The sequence below is a fragment of the Raphanus sativus genome, unplaced genomic scaffold, assembly GCF_000801105.2.
Source record: "Raphanus sativus cultivar WK10039 unplaced genomic scaffold, ASM80110v3 Scaffold0399, whole genome shotgun sequence".
NCBI classification, from domain to species: domain Eukaryota; kingdom Viridiplantae; phylum Streptophyta; class Magnoliopsida; order Brassicales; family Brassicaceae; genus Raphanus; species Raphanus sativus.
The window spans coordinates 18,688-36,402 of record NW_026615718.1 but is presented as its reverse complement, the minus strand read 5'-3'; the positions used below and the strand labels follow the sequence as shown (position 1 = coordinate 36,402).

Sequence of the window (17,715 nt, the reverse complement as noted above, 5' to 3'; positions counted from 1 at the left end):
CAGGTCTCGAACAGGAACCTCCCTCGTCTCTTCATAACAAAGTTGCAGGGAGAGAGGACTGGAGAATACCAATCATGCAATACATCCTGGAGGGAAAGACTCCACCCAATAAATGGGAGGCTAGAAAACTCAAAGCATTGAGCGCGAGATACTGCATAATTAATTCCGTCCTCCACAAACGAAGCGTTTGCGGACCTTACCTAAAATGCGTCCATGGCCTTGTTGCCATGAACCTCATGAAGGAAATGCACGACGGCTCCTGCGGGAACCACTCTGGAGGCAGAGCTCTAGCTATCCGAATGAAAAGACAGGGCTATTTCTGGCCTACCATTATTGCAGACTGTGAGGTCTACTCTTCCTCATGCGACAAATGCCAGAGGTATGCACCGATTATAAACCAACCTGCGGAAAAGCTATCCAACATATCTGCTTCTTACCCTTTTATGAGGTGGTCCATGGACATCGTAGGACCACTACTAGCGTCAGGAAGTGGAAAGAAGAAGCTACGCTTCCTCTTAGTCCTAACAGACTACTTCACGAAATGGATTGAGGCTGAAGCTTTCCAACAGGTAACCAGATTCGAGGTCGAACGATTTGTGTGGAAAGACATCGTGTGTATACTTCAGAAAAGTTACCTGAAGTATTATGGGCATGTCGAACCACCCCACGAAAGGCTACAGAGGAAACCCCTTTCTCCTTAGCCTACGGGATGGAAGCTGTCGTCCCAGCCGAAACCATTGCTGGTAGCCTCCGCCGGGAACTCTGTACGTCCGATCCTGCAGCTAATGACCAGCTCCTGACGGACAGCCTCGATCTAATCGAGGAAAGACGAGACCGAGCCCGGCTTCGCATTCAAAACTATCAGCAAGCAATGGCACGACATTACAACTCCAAACTCAGGCCCCGACAGTTCGCTGTAGGTGACCTAGTACTTAGGAAAGTTTTTGAAGGAACCAAGTAGCCGGATGCTGGGAAGTTAGGAACCAATTGGGAAGGTCCTTACCGGATTATCCACGTGGTACGACCTGGCGTCTAAAAACTCCAGAAGGTGCGAACCGCGGTACCTGAAATCAGATCGTGGAACGCCACGAATCTCAAGAGATACTATCATTAGGTACCTAAATCTCCTGAACTACGTTAGGCTTGATCCCTTGACTGGGTACGTAGGCAACTCCGTCATGAGTGCAGCCCCAACCTCATTTCAACACTCTGTTCACTATGATCAACGGGGCATATGTCTGATTAAAATCACATAGTCCAAACAGGCGATTGTATGATTATTATGATACCATGTATTATATTTCAATAAAGCAATTATGTCGACTCTTTAACAATTCAGGTCCCTACAAACACGGGCCTAAGGTCTTAGAACCCTTCGGATCAACTCAGGTCTCTAAGAACCTGAACTTAAGGTCTTAAAAACCTTAATAATCTCGAAGGTCTTAAAATCCGTCAAGCGAAATAAAATTTGATAAACCTAAACCTAAGGTCTTAAAATCCTTAGAAACCACCAAGGTCTTAAAATCCTTCAAAGCAAGTCAGGTCTCCACGGACCTAAACCTAAGGTCCCGAAATCCTTAGAAACCACCAAGGTCTTAAAATCCTTCAAACAAAGTCAGGTATCCACGGACCTAAACCTAAGGTCTTGAAATCCTTAACAAAATACAAAGGTCTTAAAATCCTTATCAAATCTCCAAAGGTCTTAAAATCCTACACAAGTTTCAATGGGTCTTAAAATCCCATAAATTAACTCAGGTTCCCATGAACCATTCTCAAAAGTCTTCTAGACTTATCATAAAATCCGAGATCAGTTTCATGAACTCCTCTTAAGGAACCAAATACAATCCAAGTCTTCTAGACTTATCATAAAATCCGAGATCTAATTCTGAGGATTCACTAAACCTCTTAGTTAGTAACCGCAATACATTTCTTATCAAAACCCTTAACGAAGTTCGAATTCATCCAAAAAACGACTAAGTCAAGTCAAAAGATTTGAAACGAAAATAAAAACCAAGTCTTAGATAAAAATGGTTTTAAAAGCCTCTCCAGGCTACCAAGGGTTTCGAAGACACAAAAACAAGTTAAGGTTTAAAAACCTCCTCAGGTTATAGATCTGATACATAAACGAAATAAAAGCCCATTGGGCAGAAATCCTAAAAACACACGAAAGAGCCTCAGCTCTTAAACTTCCTTATCACCTGAGCTCTTCTCAGCTCCCTTATCGACTGGATCATCTTCCTTGTCAGGAACTTCCTCTTCCATTTCCTTGTCGTCATCTCACGGGGTGGCTTCAACAGGGGCTGAGCAAGAACCCACCAAGCCTAAGTTAGAACCGTACTCTCCAGAAAAGGAGAGATTAAACATATTAATCTCGAAAGTACCTGAGCTCTCCGAGAGTTGAGGAAGAGGGAGCTTGCTGATCGAGAAGTCCGAGACTTGAGCCTTTTCGTACGCAGCAACTTCCTCCGGCATCATAGCCACCAAGCGATTGTACTCATCTTCAGCACTCTTGATCTCGTTTTCCAGCATGTCCTTCAGGAGCTTGGTATTAGCCTGAAGCTCTTGAGCATAAACCAGAAGATTGACTTCATCCTTCTTCTTGGAAAACTTCTCCTTGACAGAAACCAAGACCTTGTTGTAAGCGTCAGCTACCTCCCTCTTTCCTCTCCTAACGGCTAGCTTGACCTCAGCTTCCTTGTTCTTCTGGTTGTCTTGAGATGAAGCAATCAGTTCCTTGACCTGGTACTCAGCTACCTTCCGAGCAGACTCCAACTCAGCGATCTTCCTACCCTTCACCTGGATATCCATCACTTGACTCTCAATCTTCCCTTGCTGAAGGTCGGCCTTGGAGCCAAGTCTCTTGACCTCGGCTTGAAGTTCAGAGACTTGAACCCGAGCCTGATCGAGCTCCGTCTTGGTAGCCTTGACTAGCTCAGTAACCTGAGCTAATTCTTCAGCATTGGGGGCATTGTGCACAGTATCCTCAAACTTGAACTGAGCCCTGTTGATATCTCCAGCCAGCTACAAAAAATGAAAACAATGACTTAACGAACATCTTCCAAAGAAGATCAAGCTAAAAGACTAAAATAAAGACCATACCTGACCCATGTAATGGGCAATCTCAACGTACTCCTCTTTGTTCGTGAGATTGGCGATCGAGGGGAGGGCACATCCGGTTCTCTTCATGTGCCTCATCAGTGTAGCCAAACCCCACGAGTCATCCAAGACTAATCCAGGCTTCGAGTGAGCAAAGTTCCAGCCGACGGTTCCTCCTCTAGAAGAAGAGGAGGAAGACCTGGAAGGTCTGTCAATCTGGTCGGTCCTGGACCTCTTGCTCCTCGGAGGCTCAAACTCGTGAGTATCCTTCACCATTTGAGGATCAGCTTCTGTTTCCGGGACCTCGGAGTGAGGGACAACTTCCTGAACCCTGGACTCGGAGCGACTGGCATCTTTAACAGGAGCAGAGCCTCCATCATCAAGGACGTCCTTTACAGTGTTGAGGAAGGATCCTCCTTGATTCTTGTCGCTTCTTCGAGAGGAGCTGTGTCATGTCCCGAGTTCTAAGTAAGGCATCCGGATAGGCCATGGTGCGGGGAGATGGGCTGGCCAGGTTGAAAAGACCTAAAGGCAAGCGTATCATGGTCTGATCTAAGGGTTAAGTGCATCAGGAAGCTGAGACTTGACCAGAATAAGAAGGGAAGAAGGAAAAGGTAGCTGGACGAGTAATCCGGAAGCTGGACATGGTCCGGAAGGAGTTCCATCAGCTCGGTGAAGCTGGTGAGGAGCTCAAACAGTCTTGGGCAGCTCACAGGAGCTGGAGAGGAAGCTCACTCAGCTCAGGCAACTGTCACTCAGCTCAACTCAGCTGGACGGAGTGATGGAGCCTTGGCCGGTAAATGCGGACCGTGAATGATGGTCACGGACCGGATGCTGAGCAAGGATGACCGATGGGTCTAGCTTGCATGGGCAAGTGAGCTGAGCTTGTGGGCAACTAGCTGAGCTTAAGATCGATGAGAAGGAAGGAAGGAAGGGGCGGTTACATGCGGTTGGACGGTTTGGGACGGTTTTGGGGCGAAAAGGTGTCCGTTGGCCATTTGGCCAATCACAGCGTCCGGACGGTTCCAATCTTCTTCCCTATAAATAAACCCCTCCATTATCGACATTTCTCATCAGAAAGACAAGGGGAAACTCTGCCCAAATCTCTACAGAATCAAAGAGAGAAAAGAGAAACAAGACCGCAAAGGCAGTCCGTGTGGTACCAAGGGGATTCCGGTGAGTTCTAAGCCGTGGGCAAGTGAACCGTGATCGAGAATGGATACCAGAGGAAAGGAGAAGGCAACCGAGAAGAGTGTGGGGGCTTCCGAACACACGCCTAAGGTACTGGATGCAAACCAAGTACAAACCGCCGGTAATCATCCATCCGGATGGTTCGGCCGTTTGATCCATGAGTGGATGGTTGCATCTATTGTTCTTATTTTGTCATTACATCTCTTCTCTAATATATTCTGAAGTTATTTATGAGTATAAACTCACGATCACGCCACCAAGGCTCGGTTAGATCAGAGTAATCTCTCCATGGCCTTGGTTGAGCATGTGTGAACCGATCTCATGCTTCCAGTGGGAGTTATTGGGATTTGGCGATTGATATCTCTTAGTGGGGATTTATAATGAATTATCAAAGTGATAGAATAATTTTATATGATTGATTTCGAGATGGTACCATGAAACCGGTCAGGTGGTTCACGGCCAAGATCAATATGATCAAGGCCGGTTCTGGGGAATCCGCTTGGACCATTCTCTTAATCATGATTTATCATGAATTATCATGTGTTAATATGAGTTTTTGAATGAGTAAATCAATGGGTCACAAATCGGCCAGAATATGGACTAAGTGTCCAAACCATGCTTAGGTTGTATATTGCTAGGATATCGGTTATGATTCTTATGCAGATGTGTTGTGGGTTTTGATTTCAGGTCCTGACAGGGATCGTGGTAAGGCTAAGGAGCCATGAAGACCTTGGCCGTGTGGGATGTGTGATGTAGTCTTATTGTAAACATTTGGATTTAACATAGCCTATTGTGCAACTTGTGTGGATTGAATACTTTGTATGGATCTCATTTGACTTATCTATATAAGTAATGTTTGCCTTAAGCTTCCGCATTGATTTTATACTTGCATGAACCTCAAATGATTGAAAAATGACTAAGTAAAGATTGGACCATAACCGGCTGAATTACACTTAGATGTTTAGGTAAGGCCGCGGACTGGTTGGATCATGGGATCCAGGTTTGGGTCTTACAAGTTGGTATCAGAGCATGCTTGATTCTAGGCTGTGGTTAGGGCAGGTCATCACACATCCGGCTGGGTCTCATGGCAGGTTTTGGGTTCTGGTTAACATAATATTGCTTGAGGTTTGCAAATAAAAATGTTAATCTAACCTTTTGCCTTGTGTTTGTCTTTGATGTCCTAAGGGAACTAAGAAGAGGTCTCGGAAGACTAAGGATGGGACAGGGGCGTCCGCAGCTGGAGATGCCTCAGCGCCTAATCCATCAGTGTTGCTGTCAGTTCCACCTACTGGTCAGACCAGTGAGGCCATCCTGACTGAAACTCAAGTGAACCAGACTGAGGTTCAGCTGGGTGGAGAGAATAGGCAGTTGGACGAGACCGGGCAACCACTAAATGCGCCTGGAAACCAGCTAGGAGCAGGAAGTGGGCAGCAAGAGAATGATCAGGAAGGTGAAGCTGAGTCCTCAGAGACTGGTAACCGGGCTAATCCAAACATCCAAGGAGATGGGAGGATTGGACCGGAGGAACCAATGGCTGAACCAACCATGAAGCAGATACTTGATGCAATCAAGTTAATGGGAAGTCAGATGCTGGCTATGACCCAAGTGTTCACACCAGTTGTGAATTCATCTATGGGTCAAACTACTCAAGCGCCAATGGTAGCTCCTGGTGTTGGTGTGACTGGTGGATATGTGGCGCCTCTTGCTGAGGTTATTGAGTTAGATCCACCAGTTGGAACAACCAAGAAGGTTGATTATCTGAAGGTGCTTGAGCATATCACCCGTTTGGGAACCAAACACTTTGCTGGAAGTGCTGATCCCATGGAGGCAGATGAGTGGAGGGACCGACTGGCTAGGAACTTCAGGTCTACAAGGTGCCCTGAGGAGTACCAAAGAGACATAGCAGTGCACTTCCTGGAGGGAGATGCACACAACTGGTGGCTGTCCTTAGACAAGCGCACCAATGGTTCCATTGTGAAGTTCTCTGACTTTGAGGTTGAGTTCAACCACAAGTACTTTCCAGCAGAAGCATGGGACCGTTTGGAAGCTAAGTTCTTGGACTTGGTCCAGGGCAAACGGTCAGTAAGGGAGTACGAGGAAGAGTTCAACCGGCTCAGGAGATATGTGGGTAAGGAACTTGAGGATGAGAAGGTTCAGGTCCGCAGGTTCATAAGGGGCTTGAGACCTGAGCTTAAGACTTATTGCTCAGTCCGTACCTTCAACACAGTCTCTGAGTTGGTGGAAAGGATGGCAATGCTGGAAACCAATCTGGCTGAGGAGAACAAGCACAAGCTCAAGAGTGTGGTGGTGTCTTCCGGTCAGAGTGGTGACAAGAAGAGAAAGAGGGATGCGGCTGAAGGGGGTAAAACCTCAAGTGGTAGGCCAGAGTGTCCCAAGTGTGGCAAACATCATGGAGGAGAGTGCTGGAAGGCAATGGGAGCATGTACCCGTTGTGGCAAGATGGATCACTCAGCTCGGGATTGTCCTGGTCCGGATAGGAACCGTGGGCAAGGCTCGACCAGTGAGGCCAGAACTTGTCACCAATGTGGTAAGAAAGGCCATTTCCGTGTGGATTGTCCCCAGTTGCAGACTGGACAAGGCAAGGGCCGTACGGAGAGCAACCGGCCAGACAACAAACAAGGCCAAACTTCAGCACCTCGTGTCTATGAGCTTTCAAGGGATGCGGATGAGTCCGGACCCTTCAAGGCGATCACTGGTATAATTCTAAAACCCATTCTTCTTAAATTTTTAAATTTATTAGAATGGCATGGTATGGAATCTAGGATGGACTAGATACTTAGTTAAGGTCTTATGTAGGGACCTTATGTATTGGTGGTGTGGAAACACATGTATTATTTGATACTGGAGCTACACATAGTTTTGTGAGTCCAGATATGATTGGAAAAGGTATGTTCCAAATGGGAACTAGGGATGATCTTGGCTTGGTGAGTGCAGCCGGTGGGCAAATGATGCACCCACTAGGTCTAGTCAAAGACATCCCAGTAATGATCCATAGTAAGGCAATGCCGGTGGATCTGATTGTGGTCCGCCTTAAGAATCACGAGGTGATCCTAGGTATGGACTGGCTTGGCAAGAATCGGGCCACCTTAGACTGTCATCGAGGAAGGGTGCAGTTTGAGAGTGGGTGTGGACCCCCGATCAAGTACCAAGGTATTAATCCGGCCTCTGGATGCTTAGTGTTATCAGCAGTCCGTGCGGCAAGGATGCTGGTACAAGGTTGTGAGGCTTATATAGCCACAATCACCACTAAGGAGGTCGTAGGGGATGGTGGCCCGGACGGGATACCGCTGGTCAGTGAGTTTGATGATGTGTTTAGGTCACTACAGGGCATTCCCCCTGATAGGTCTGACCCATTCATAATAGAACTGGAACCAGGGACGGCCCCAATGTCAAAGAGCCCATACCGCATGGCTCCAGCTGAGATGGCTGAGCTAAAGAAACAACTTGAAGAGTTGTTGGAAAAGGGGTTCATACGCCCAAGTGTATCACCCTGGGGTGCACCAGTCCTCTTTGTCAAAAAGAAGGATGGTAGCTTCAGGTTGTGCATAGACTATAGGGGGTTGAATAGGGTGACTATAAAGAATAAGTACCCATTGCCCCGGATTGATGAGTTGCTAGATCAACTAAAGGGAGCCAAATGGTTCTCCAAGATTGATTTGGCATCTGGTTATCATCAAATCCCCATTGCATCAGAAGATGTAAGGAAGACAGCTTTCCGGACTAGGTATGGCCACTATGAGTTTGTGGTTATGCCATTCGGATTGACTAATGCACCAGCAGCCTTCATGAAGATGATGAATGGAATTTTCAGGGAGTACTTAGATGAATTTGTAATCATCTTCATTGATGATATACTAGTTTACTCTAAGACCCGGGAAGACCATGAGAGGCATCTCAGGTTGGTGTTGGAAAGGTTGAGAGAACAACAATTGTTTGCCAAGCTAAGCAAGTGTAGCTTTTGGCAGAAGAGCATTGGCTTCCTAGGACATGTGGTGTCTGAGGAAGGAGTGTCTGTTGATCCGGAGAAGATCAAGTGTATACAAGAGTGGCCAAGGCCAAAGAATGCTACAGAAGTAAGAAGCTTCTTGGGTTTGGCCGGATACTACAGGAAGTATGTCAAAGGGTTTGCAAGTGTGGCACAACCGATGACACAACTTACCGGAAAAGATGTCAAGTTCATTTGGTCAGAGGCTTGTGAAAAGAGCTTTGAAGCCTTGAAGAACATGCTGACCAGTGCACCAGTTTTGGTGTTACCTGAGGAGGACCAACCATATGTGGTGTACACGGATGCATCCATTACTGGATTAGGCTGTGTACTCACACAGCATGGGAAGGTCATAGCATATGCCTCTAGGCAACTCAGGAAGCATGAGGGCAACTACCCAACACACGACCTGGAGATGGCAGCAGTGGTGTTTGCCTTAAAGATATGGAGATCATATTTATATGGTGCCAAAGTTCAGATTCTCACAGACCACAAGAGCCTGAAGTACATTTTCACTCAACCTGAGTTGAATTTGAGACAAAGGCGGTGGATGGAGTTTGTGGCCGACTATGATTTGGACATTGCCTATCATCCAGGCAAGGCCAATCTAGTGGCAGATGCCTTAAGCAGGCGTAGGGCTGAGGTATCAGCTGAGAAAGAAGCAGAGATCCTGGAAGGGATGGTCCGGTCACTACATCTAGACACCATGGCAAGTGAGGATGAGCCTTTGGGTTTAGAGGCTGTGAACCAGGCCGATCTACTTACCAGAATACAACAAGCACAAAGCTTGGATGAGAACTTGCAAAAGGTTGCAAAGAATGACAAGACTGAGTATCAAGTCACAAGTAATGGTACCATTTTGGTACATGGGAGGGTTAGTGTACCTGGTGACCGGGGACTAAAGGAAGAGATTATGAGTCAAGCTCATAAGTCTAAGTTCTCAGTACACCCGGGACTAAACAAGATGTACAAAGACATCAAAAGGTATTACCATTGGATCAGAATGAAGGCTGACATTGCTGAGTGGGTGGCCAAGTGTCCCACTTGTCAATTAGTCAAGGCTGAACATCAGGTTCCAAGTGGTTTATTACAAAACCTTCCCATACCAGAATGGAAATGGGATCACATCACAATGGACTTTGTGACTGGATTTCCCACAACTAGAAACAAGAAAGATGCAGTATGGGTGGTTGTGGACCGCCTAACCAAATCTGCACACTTCTTGCCCATCAAGAAAGGTGATGGAGTGGATGAAATTGTAAAAATCTACATGGATCAGATTGTGAGGCTGCATGGAGTGCCGGCCAGTATAGTCTCAGACAGAGACCCTAGATTCACTTCTTATTTCTGGAGAGCCTTCCAAAAGGCCCTAGGAACAAGAGTGAACATGAGCACATCCTATCATCCTCAAACGGATGGTCAGTCAGAAAGGACCATCCAGACATTAGAAGATATGCTAAGGGCATGTGTTCTAGATTGGGGTGACTCATGGGAGAAGCATTTACCACTGGTGGAGTTTGCATACAACAACAGCTTTCACACCAGCATTGGTATGTCTCCTTATGAAGCATTGTATGGACGACCTTGCAGGACACCTTTATGCTGGACCCAAGTGGGGGAACGCAGCATGATAGGTCCTGAGATTGTGGAAGAGACCACAGAAAAGATCAAATTGGTCAAGGAGAAGATGAAGGAAGCTCAAGACCGCCAAAAGAGCTATGCTGACAAGAGAAGGAAACATCTTGAGTTTGAGGTTGGTGATCTAATCTATCTCAAGATGATTACCTTCAAAGGAAGGGCAAGAGTTTCTGGAAGAAGGAAACTAGACCCAAGGTTCTTAGGTCCATTCAGGATACTTGAAAGAGTTGGGGCAGTGGCTTACAAACTGGATTTGCCATCTGAGATGGATGCTTACCACAATGTATTCCATGTGTCTCAACTAAGGAAGTGCCTAACGGATCAAGACATTGTCTTGCCTGAAATTCCAAAAGATCTTGGTAAGAACCTCACCTTAGAGACGAGGCCGGTTCGGATCATTGATCGGATGGAAAAGGCAATGAGAAAGAAGACAGTTCCTATGCTAAAGATTGTATGGGAATTCAATGGCAAAGACATTATCACTTGGGAAACAGAAGCAAGAATGAAAGCTGAGTATCCTGAGTGGTATAGTCAGTATGTGGTTGGAGAATCATCCAATATGAACTCGGGGACGAGTTCCTTCCAAGTGGGGGAGACTTGTCATGTCCCGAGTTCTAAGTAAGGCATCCGGATAGGCCATGGTGCGGGGAGATGGGCTGGCCAGGTTGAAAAGACCTAAAGGCAAGCGTATCATGGTCTGATCTAAGGGTTAAGTGCATCAGGAAGCTGAGACTTGACCAGAATAAGAAGGGAAGAAGGAAAAGGTAGCTGGACGAGTAATCCGGAAGCTGGACATGGTCCGGAAGGAGTTCCATCAGCTCGGTGAAGCTGGTGAGGAGCTCAAACAGTCTTGGGCAGCTCACAGGAGCTGGAGAGGAAGCTCACTCAGCTCAGGCAACTGTCACTCAGCTCAACTCAGCTGGACGGAGTGATGGAGCCTTGGCCGGTAAATGCGGACCGTGAATGATGGTCACGGACCGGATGCTGAGCAAGGATGACCGATGGGTCTAGCTTGCATGGGCAAGTGAGCTGAGCTTGTGGGCAACTAGCTGAGCTTAAGATCGATGAGAAGGAAGGAAGGAAGGGGCGGTTACATGCGGTTGGACGGTTTGGGACGGTTTTGGGGCGAAAAGGTGTCCGTTGGCCATTTGGCCAATCACAGCGTCCGGACGGTTCCAATCTTCTTCCCTATAAATAAACCCCTCCATTATCGACATTTCTCATCAGAAAGACAAGGGGAAACTCTGCCCAAATCTCTACAGAATCAAAGAGAGAAAAGAGAAACAAGACCGCAAAGGCAGTCCGTGTGGTACCAAGGGGATTCCGGTGAGTTCTAAGCCGTGGGCAAGTGAACCGTGATCGAGAATGGATACCAGAGGAAAGGAGAAGGCAACCGAGAAGAGTGTGGGGGCTTCCGAACACACGCCTAAGGTACTGGATGCAAACCAAGTACAAACCGCCGGTAATCATCCATCCGGATGGTTCGGCCGTTTGATCCATGAGTGGATGGTTGCATCTATTGTTCTTATTTTGTCATTACATCTCTTCTCTAATATATTCTGAAGTTATTTATGAGTATAAACTCACGATCACGCCACCAAGGCTCGGTTAGATCAGAGTAATCTCTCCATGGCCTTGGTTGAGCATGTGTGAACCGATCTCATGCTTCCAGTGGGAGTTATTGGGATTTGGCGATTGATATCTCTTAGTGGGGATTTATAATGAATTATCAAAGTGATAGAATAATTTTATATGATTGATTTCGAGATGGTACCATGAAACCGGTCAGGTGGTTCACGGCCAAGATCAATATGATCAAGGCCGGTTCTGGGGAATCCGCTTGGACCATTCTCTTAATCATGATTTATCATGAATTATCATGTGTTAATATGAGTTTTTGAATGAGTAAATCAATGGGTCACAAATCGGCCAGAATATGGACTAAGTGTCCAAACCATGCTTAGGTTGTATATTGCTAGGATATCGGTTATGATTCTTATGCAGATGTGTTGTGGGTTTTGATTTCAGGTCCTGACAGGGATCGTGGTAAGGCTAAGGAGCCATGAAGACCTTGGCCGTGTGGGATGTGTGATGTAGTCTTATTGTAAACATTTGGATTTAACATAGCCTATTGTGCAACTTGTGTGGATTGAATACTTTGTATGGATCTCATTTGACTTATCTATATAAGTAATGTTTGCCTTAAGCTTCCGCATTGATTTTATACTTGCATGAACCTCAAATGATTGAAAAATGACTAAGTAAAGATTGGACCATAACCGGCTGAATTACACTTAGATGTTTAGGTAAGGCCGCGGACTGGTTGGATCATGGGATCCAGGTTTGGGTCTTACAAGCTGGCAGCTTTGGTTGATCTACCCCTAGAACGGAATGAGGGCTGGATAGGCATCTTGTGTGACTGAGTCCTTTCTGAGGTACTGGCTCCCGATGAGATTGAGAATACCGATTCACCTTCAGAAACTGAATAAAAACAAAAATCCTTAGTCCCAAAAGACAAATTCAAGCATTAAAGACTTGAAATCAATGAAAGAAGGTTACCTTCTAAACCAGCAACCGTGACTGAATCAGGGAAGGAAGCCTTGTATCGATCAGGGAACCTAGCTGATCCAATTCTCGTGGTAGTGTAAGCTCCCCAGGTATTAGGCTGTGCTGCAGCTTCCTATAGAGAGCTCTGGTGAGTTTACCGGATAATTTAACAGGGTCCTTGATCTCTGCAAGAAAAATCAAAGGGGTTTACCAGATCACATTAAGCGAAAATAAACAAGCAAATACATCCCTAAAAATCCTAACCAGATATGTTAGACTAAGAGGTCCTGAGGGCTCGGCCTACAGGAACTGTCGAAGGGTCAATCTTGACACAGAAATACTTCTTCCGCCAGTCATCATCACTGGCCGTGAACTTAAAAATGCCTAGCCCTGGACGACATGGGAGATAATATGTCCCGCTTCCACCATCCTTGGTGGTGCTCTCCTTTATCAAGAAAAGACTCATCAGCTCGGTCAACCCTACGATAACTCCTTCTTCCTTAGCCCTGGCGATGAATCCGTTTACCACTCGGATAACCGAGGGGCAGAGTTGGGAAAGGGCCAGTTGATAGTGATCTAGGAGATCTAGCAAGAGGGTTGGGAGAGGGAACCTAAGATGACACTTAGAGATATATTTCTCGTGAACACAGAACCAACCCTCCGGAACGGTTTCGGGGGTTCCATCGTCAGTACAAGCTCTGGCTAAATCCTTCTTGCCGTGAGCTTGGACGACGAGGTTGACAACGTCCTGACTCTTCAACAGCGAAGGAGAGTGAGGTCCAGAGGAGGCGCTCTTGCCATCTTTCTTCTTCATTCGCTTGGAGACTCTCGCTGCAATCGAATCTTTAGCCTTCTTCTTCTTGGCATCCTTCTTCATCTTCTCGCCGGCTTCTTGCTTAACCTTCATAATATGAACACCGGAAGCAGAGATTTGAACCTCACTGGAGCCTTCCTTTTGACTCATGATAGTAAAGGGGAAGGAGAAAAGAAAGCAAAAAGAAGAGAATCGAGCTAAGTCGAGCAAGAATGAAATCTCTAAAAGAGGTTGAGGGCGAAGAACTGGTTCGATCAAGAAGCAGATATAAAAAAAACAGAATAAAATGCAGTAAAATAAAGGAGAGAAGGGAAGTTACTTTGGAAACCGTCGAGAGGCGTGGAGAGAGTGGAGAGATAAGCAGTTAATACCTGCAGCTTTATATCCCATCACGTCTCGAAAATAGGAAACCAAATTTCAAATTTCCTTTAATCTGAACCGTCGATCTCATTAAAAGTAACTACAGCCGTCCGATTAAGCAAAGAATATCTATGTTTGAAATAACTGATAATCATTATCTCAACAAGAAAATCTAGGCTGGACGGCTAGGTTTAGCTCCCGAGATGACAAATCGTCTCTCGAAAGCTGGGGGCAACTGTTGGGCCCGAATATGGCCCGCTAGTTAATGGTAAATAACAAGAAATGATAACGGTCCGTGACAGGCCCATTATGAATTCAATCCTCGAAACTAGCTAAGCTAGAGCCGGAGGCTCTGAAAGGAGGCAGCTCGTGGACGTATAAGTAGGCGCAGGACCCGGTCAAAGGGGAGCTGTTACAAATCCCTCAAATCACGGAGGGGATCTCGGGAACCAGTTGGTGACGATCAAATGGAGCCTGAGGCTATTTAAAGAAGAAGTCAATCAAGAAAAAGGACATTCATTCCATCGATCATACACACAATCTCTCAAATATTTATCATCTTTGTAATCATTCAGATATACATTCTTTGTAACCATTCTTTACCAAAATCATCAATAAAATCATCATTCATTCTACAAGTTCTTACAGGATTCAGCCCACGTTATCTTTTCTTTAAACCTTAACCTGACCTAAAAACCAGGTGGTGAGTTTAGTCCCTCACACTGACCACCAAATCAACAAGCTGGTTCACACCGATGAACAAGCTAGGAACTCTCTCTCTCACTCAGAGAATAGAAACAATAATGAAACCAAAATGAACTGATTTTATTCATGAAAGGGACTACATCTTTATACTAGATGTAGTCAAAGAAACAAATAAATAAAGTGCTGGAAAAGATGTCTAGAAAATACAGCATTTGACTAGATAATTATTAGAGAGTCAAAGTTGTAGAAATTGATGCAGTCTTGGTCAAGGTTGCGGAAAATAATGAAGACCAGTCAAAGTGATGATTTTGAGACAGCCTGGTCAAGGTTCGTCCAAGCGTCCAGATGCATCCGAACAAGATAGATGCACGGGGTAAAGATAAGGACGCATGCGGGACTGTTCGGATGGTCCGGCAGATGAGAATGCATGTCCGTCTTCGGTTTTCTCACGACCCAAGCTAAGTCTGGCTCGACCGTGGGTTTACGAATGTCGAGTTGGTCGGAAAAGACGAGCTCTAGTACGGTCAGTTTGGTCTCCTGGTCGTGGCTCCAGTGGAAGCTCCATTCCGGACGTACACGGGTCAATACGGTGGACAGAACGTGCGGCTCGGTTGGTGTAATCAACTTTGTGCCGTGTCCTTGAACCAAAAAGGATGGTGCTCGATTTTGGTTCTATCAGACCGGGACCTTCCTTATTTAGAAGGTTCTTGGCCTTATCTGAGAGGAACTAGCTTAGGTAGCCTTTCTTGAGGAGCTCGGCGACCATGGTCACTATGGAACTCGCACCATAGCATGGGGGTTTCGATTAGCCTCTGCAGCCTTCATCTTAGGAGGCCACTTAACTTGTGGACCCATTTGTCCTAGGACACCGATCAGTTCCGGTTTGGATATCGCAAGATGAGAGATATCAGGCCAAGTGGACACCATCATCCCCTCGGATCTAGGCAAAGGTCGATGTTGGTACCTGCCCCTACTTGGGTTGCCGGTCTCCCTCGCAGTCTTGGGATGAGAGGGCTCATCGCGGTCATTCCTAGTTGGCTTTGAGGACTTCTGATCGTACTTCGGACAAGCTTTGGCCCGACTAGCAACATCTTCTTCTCACCTTACTTGAGCCCAAGCACGAGACAATACGTCCTACATAGTCCTGTACTTGTATTTGATCAGCTCCTTGTAAAGGTCTCCCTCCGGGAGTAGGCCCCGCTTGAAGGCTGAGATAGCCGTATCAGCGTTGCATTCAGGGATAGCCACCTTCTCTTGGTTGAAGCGTGCTATGTAGGAACGAAGGGGTTCGTTCCTATGCTGGAAGACTTCATAGAGGTCGTCTGAGTTCTTTTCTAGGTTGCGACTACTAGCAAATTGCTCTACGAACTTGTCCCTAAGTGCTGCAAAGGACATGATGGACTTGGTAGGAAGATTGATGTACCACTGGAGGGCAGGGCCAGTCAAGGTCGATCCAAATCCCTTGCACATGGTAGCTTCCCGTGCGTCCCGGGGGATTGCTACTGCTAGCATGCGTTCCTTGTACTGGGCGATATAATTGTCAGGATCCCCAGTACCTTCGTACATCTTTATGCTCGGGAAAAAGAACTTTCGTGGCATCTCCACTTAGGCAATCTCTTCCACGAAAGGTGTATCGGAGTAGGACCCTTGATTACTTCTCCGAATAGGGGGAGCTACCCCTGGGTGCCTTTCTACCATAAATTGAATGGTACCCAACCTTTCGGAGACCACCCTTTCTAAGTAGGCGGCTAAAGTCGGATCCGAGATCCCAGGATCATCGGGTGAGTATTCCTCATCTTCCGTATCGGAATCGCTATCTACTTGCACTCGGGTCCCATCATTTGCGGCTTCTCGGCCTTCGGGTTTGTTGTTGGCGAAAATGGGTCGATGAGGTGCTTCTTCACCATCGTGTGGAGTATTGAGCGAAGCCATGGGTCGAACTCTAGTTCGGAACCGCTTTCGCTTGTTGCTAGTTTCACCGAGGGTATGGTTCTCTTGTCGGAGGACAAGATTCTGCGCTTCTATGGCGTCTAGCTTCTCGGCGCTATGCTGTAGTTGCTTGGAGTGTTCTCCAAGTTGATCTTTTAGGGTTTGAACTTCGAGAAGAAGTTCAGGACCTCCGGGTGTGATCTCCCGAGCTTTGTGAAGATTGGTAACCTGACTTTGAAGAAACTCGAGCTTATTGAGGACCTCGATCTCCCTAGGGGTCATCTCTGCTTGGTTAGTATCATCCGCTAGTGCCATCGTCACGTAGTTGGATCACTCCTCTCCTTCTAGCGCCAAACTGTTGGGGTGTTTTTGTGTAGGATCGTTTTAGTACTACGGAACACTAGAAGATTTTTATTGACGCAAGAGAATTCGACTAGAAGAGATGTTTATTGAGTTATTGATCGGGACTACAACGTTTTGGTGGTGTATGAACCTTAGTTCTAGCCGCCTCACCCTAATCTCTTAGTCTAGAAAAGCCGATCCCTTATTCTAGTGTTTGGGCTCCCCTTTTATAGTTGTAGATGTCGACTTCAATTAATAGAACTCTTCCATAATCGGAAAAATGGAAGTTTCCCCTTAGGCGGAAAACTTCTATGTCGCTTCAAGGATCGGTTCGATCGAGGGGGTGGGACCTAAGGCAGGGGTCGGTCCCTGGTTTCTCCTTGAGCAAGGGTCCGAAAGTCGAGGGCCTATCCGGAAGCTGGAGAAAACTTATGCCTGGATATTTTTCCCCAACAGTGGCGAATCTAAGTCTGGGGGAGAACAGTGAGCCCATAAAACCAGCTGGAACAACCGCACCTCAGACCCGTCTGTTTCAGCAGCTCAGACCGATGACTCATGGAGCGAGCTGAAAGCTCCAAAGGTAGAGCTCAAATACCTTCCCAAGGGACTCAAGTATGCATTTCTTGGAACCAATTCTAAAAATCCTGTCATTGTGAATGCTGACTTGAACAATGCTGAGACTGCTCTGCTTTTGTGTGAACTGAGGAAATATCGTAAGGCATTAGGTTATTCTCTAGCTGACATACCTGGCATTTCACCTGATCTGTGCATGCATAGAATACACCTAGAAGATGAATCGATGACTTCTGTAGAACATTAGAGGAGCTTAAACCCAAATCTAAAAGATGTTGTAAAGAAAGAAATAATGAAAATTCTAGAGGCTGGTGTAATCTATGCGATCTCTGATAGTAAGTGGGTTAGTCCTGTTCATGTAGTGCCTAAGAAAGGTGGGATCACTGTGGTAAAAAAATATAAAATAATGAATTGATCCCTACTAGAACAGTTACTTGTCATCGCATGTGCATTGATTCTCGTAAGTTAAATGTTGCGACTCGCAAGGATCACTTTCCACTTCCTTTTATTGATC

At 46.2% G+C, this 17,715-nt stretch overlaps 1 protein-coding gene across 1 annotated transcript; it reads right to left on the bottom strand.

The window, feature by feature from the left end:
* Positions 1–15,491: 15,491 nt before the first annotated feature.
* On the bottom strand, positions 15,492–15,923 carry LOC130502039 (uncharacterized). Its single transcript, XM_056996859.1, has one exon. It carries the CDS (start codon positions 15,921–15,923, stop codon positions 15,492–15,494), a length of 432 nt encoding a protein of 143 aa, XP_056852839.1.
* Positions 15,924–17,715: the final 1,792 nt, after the last annotated feature.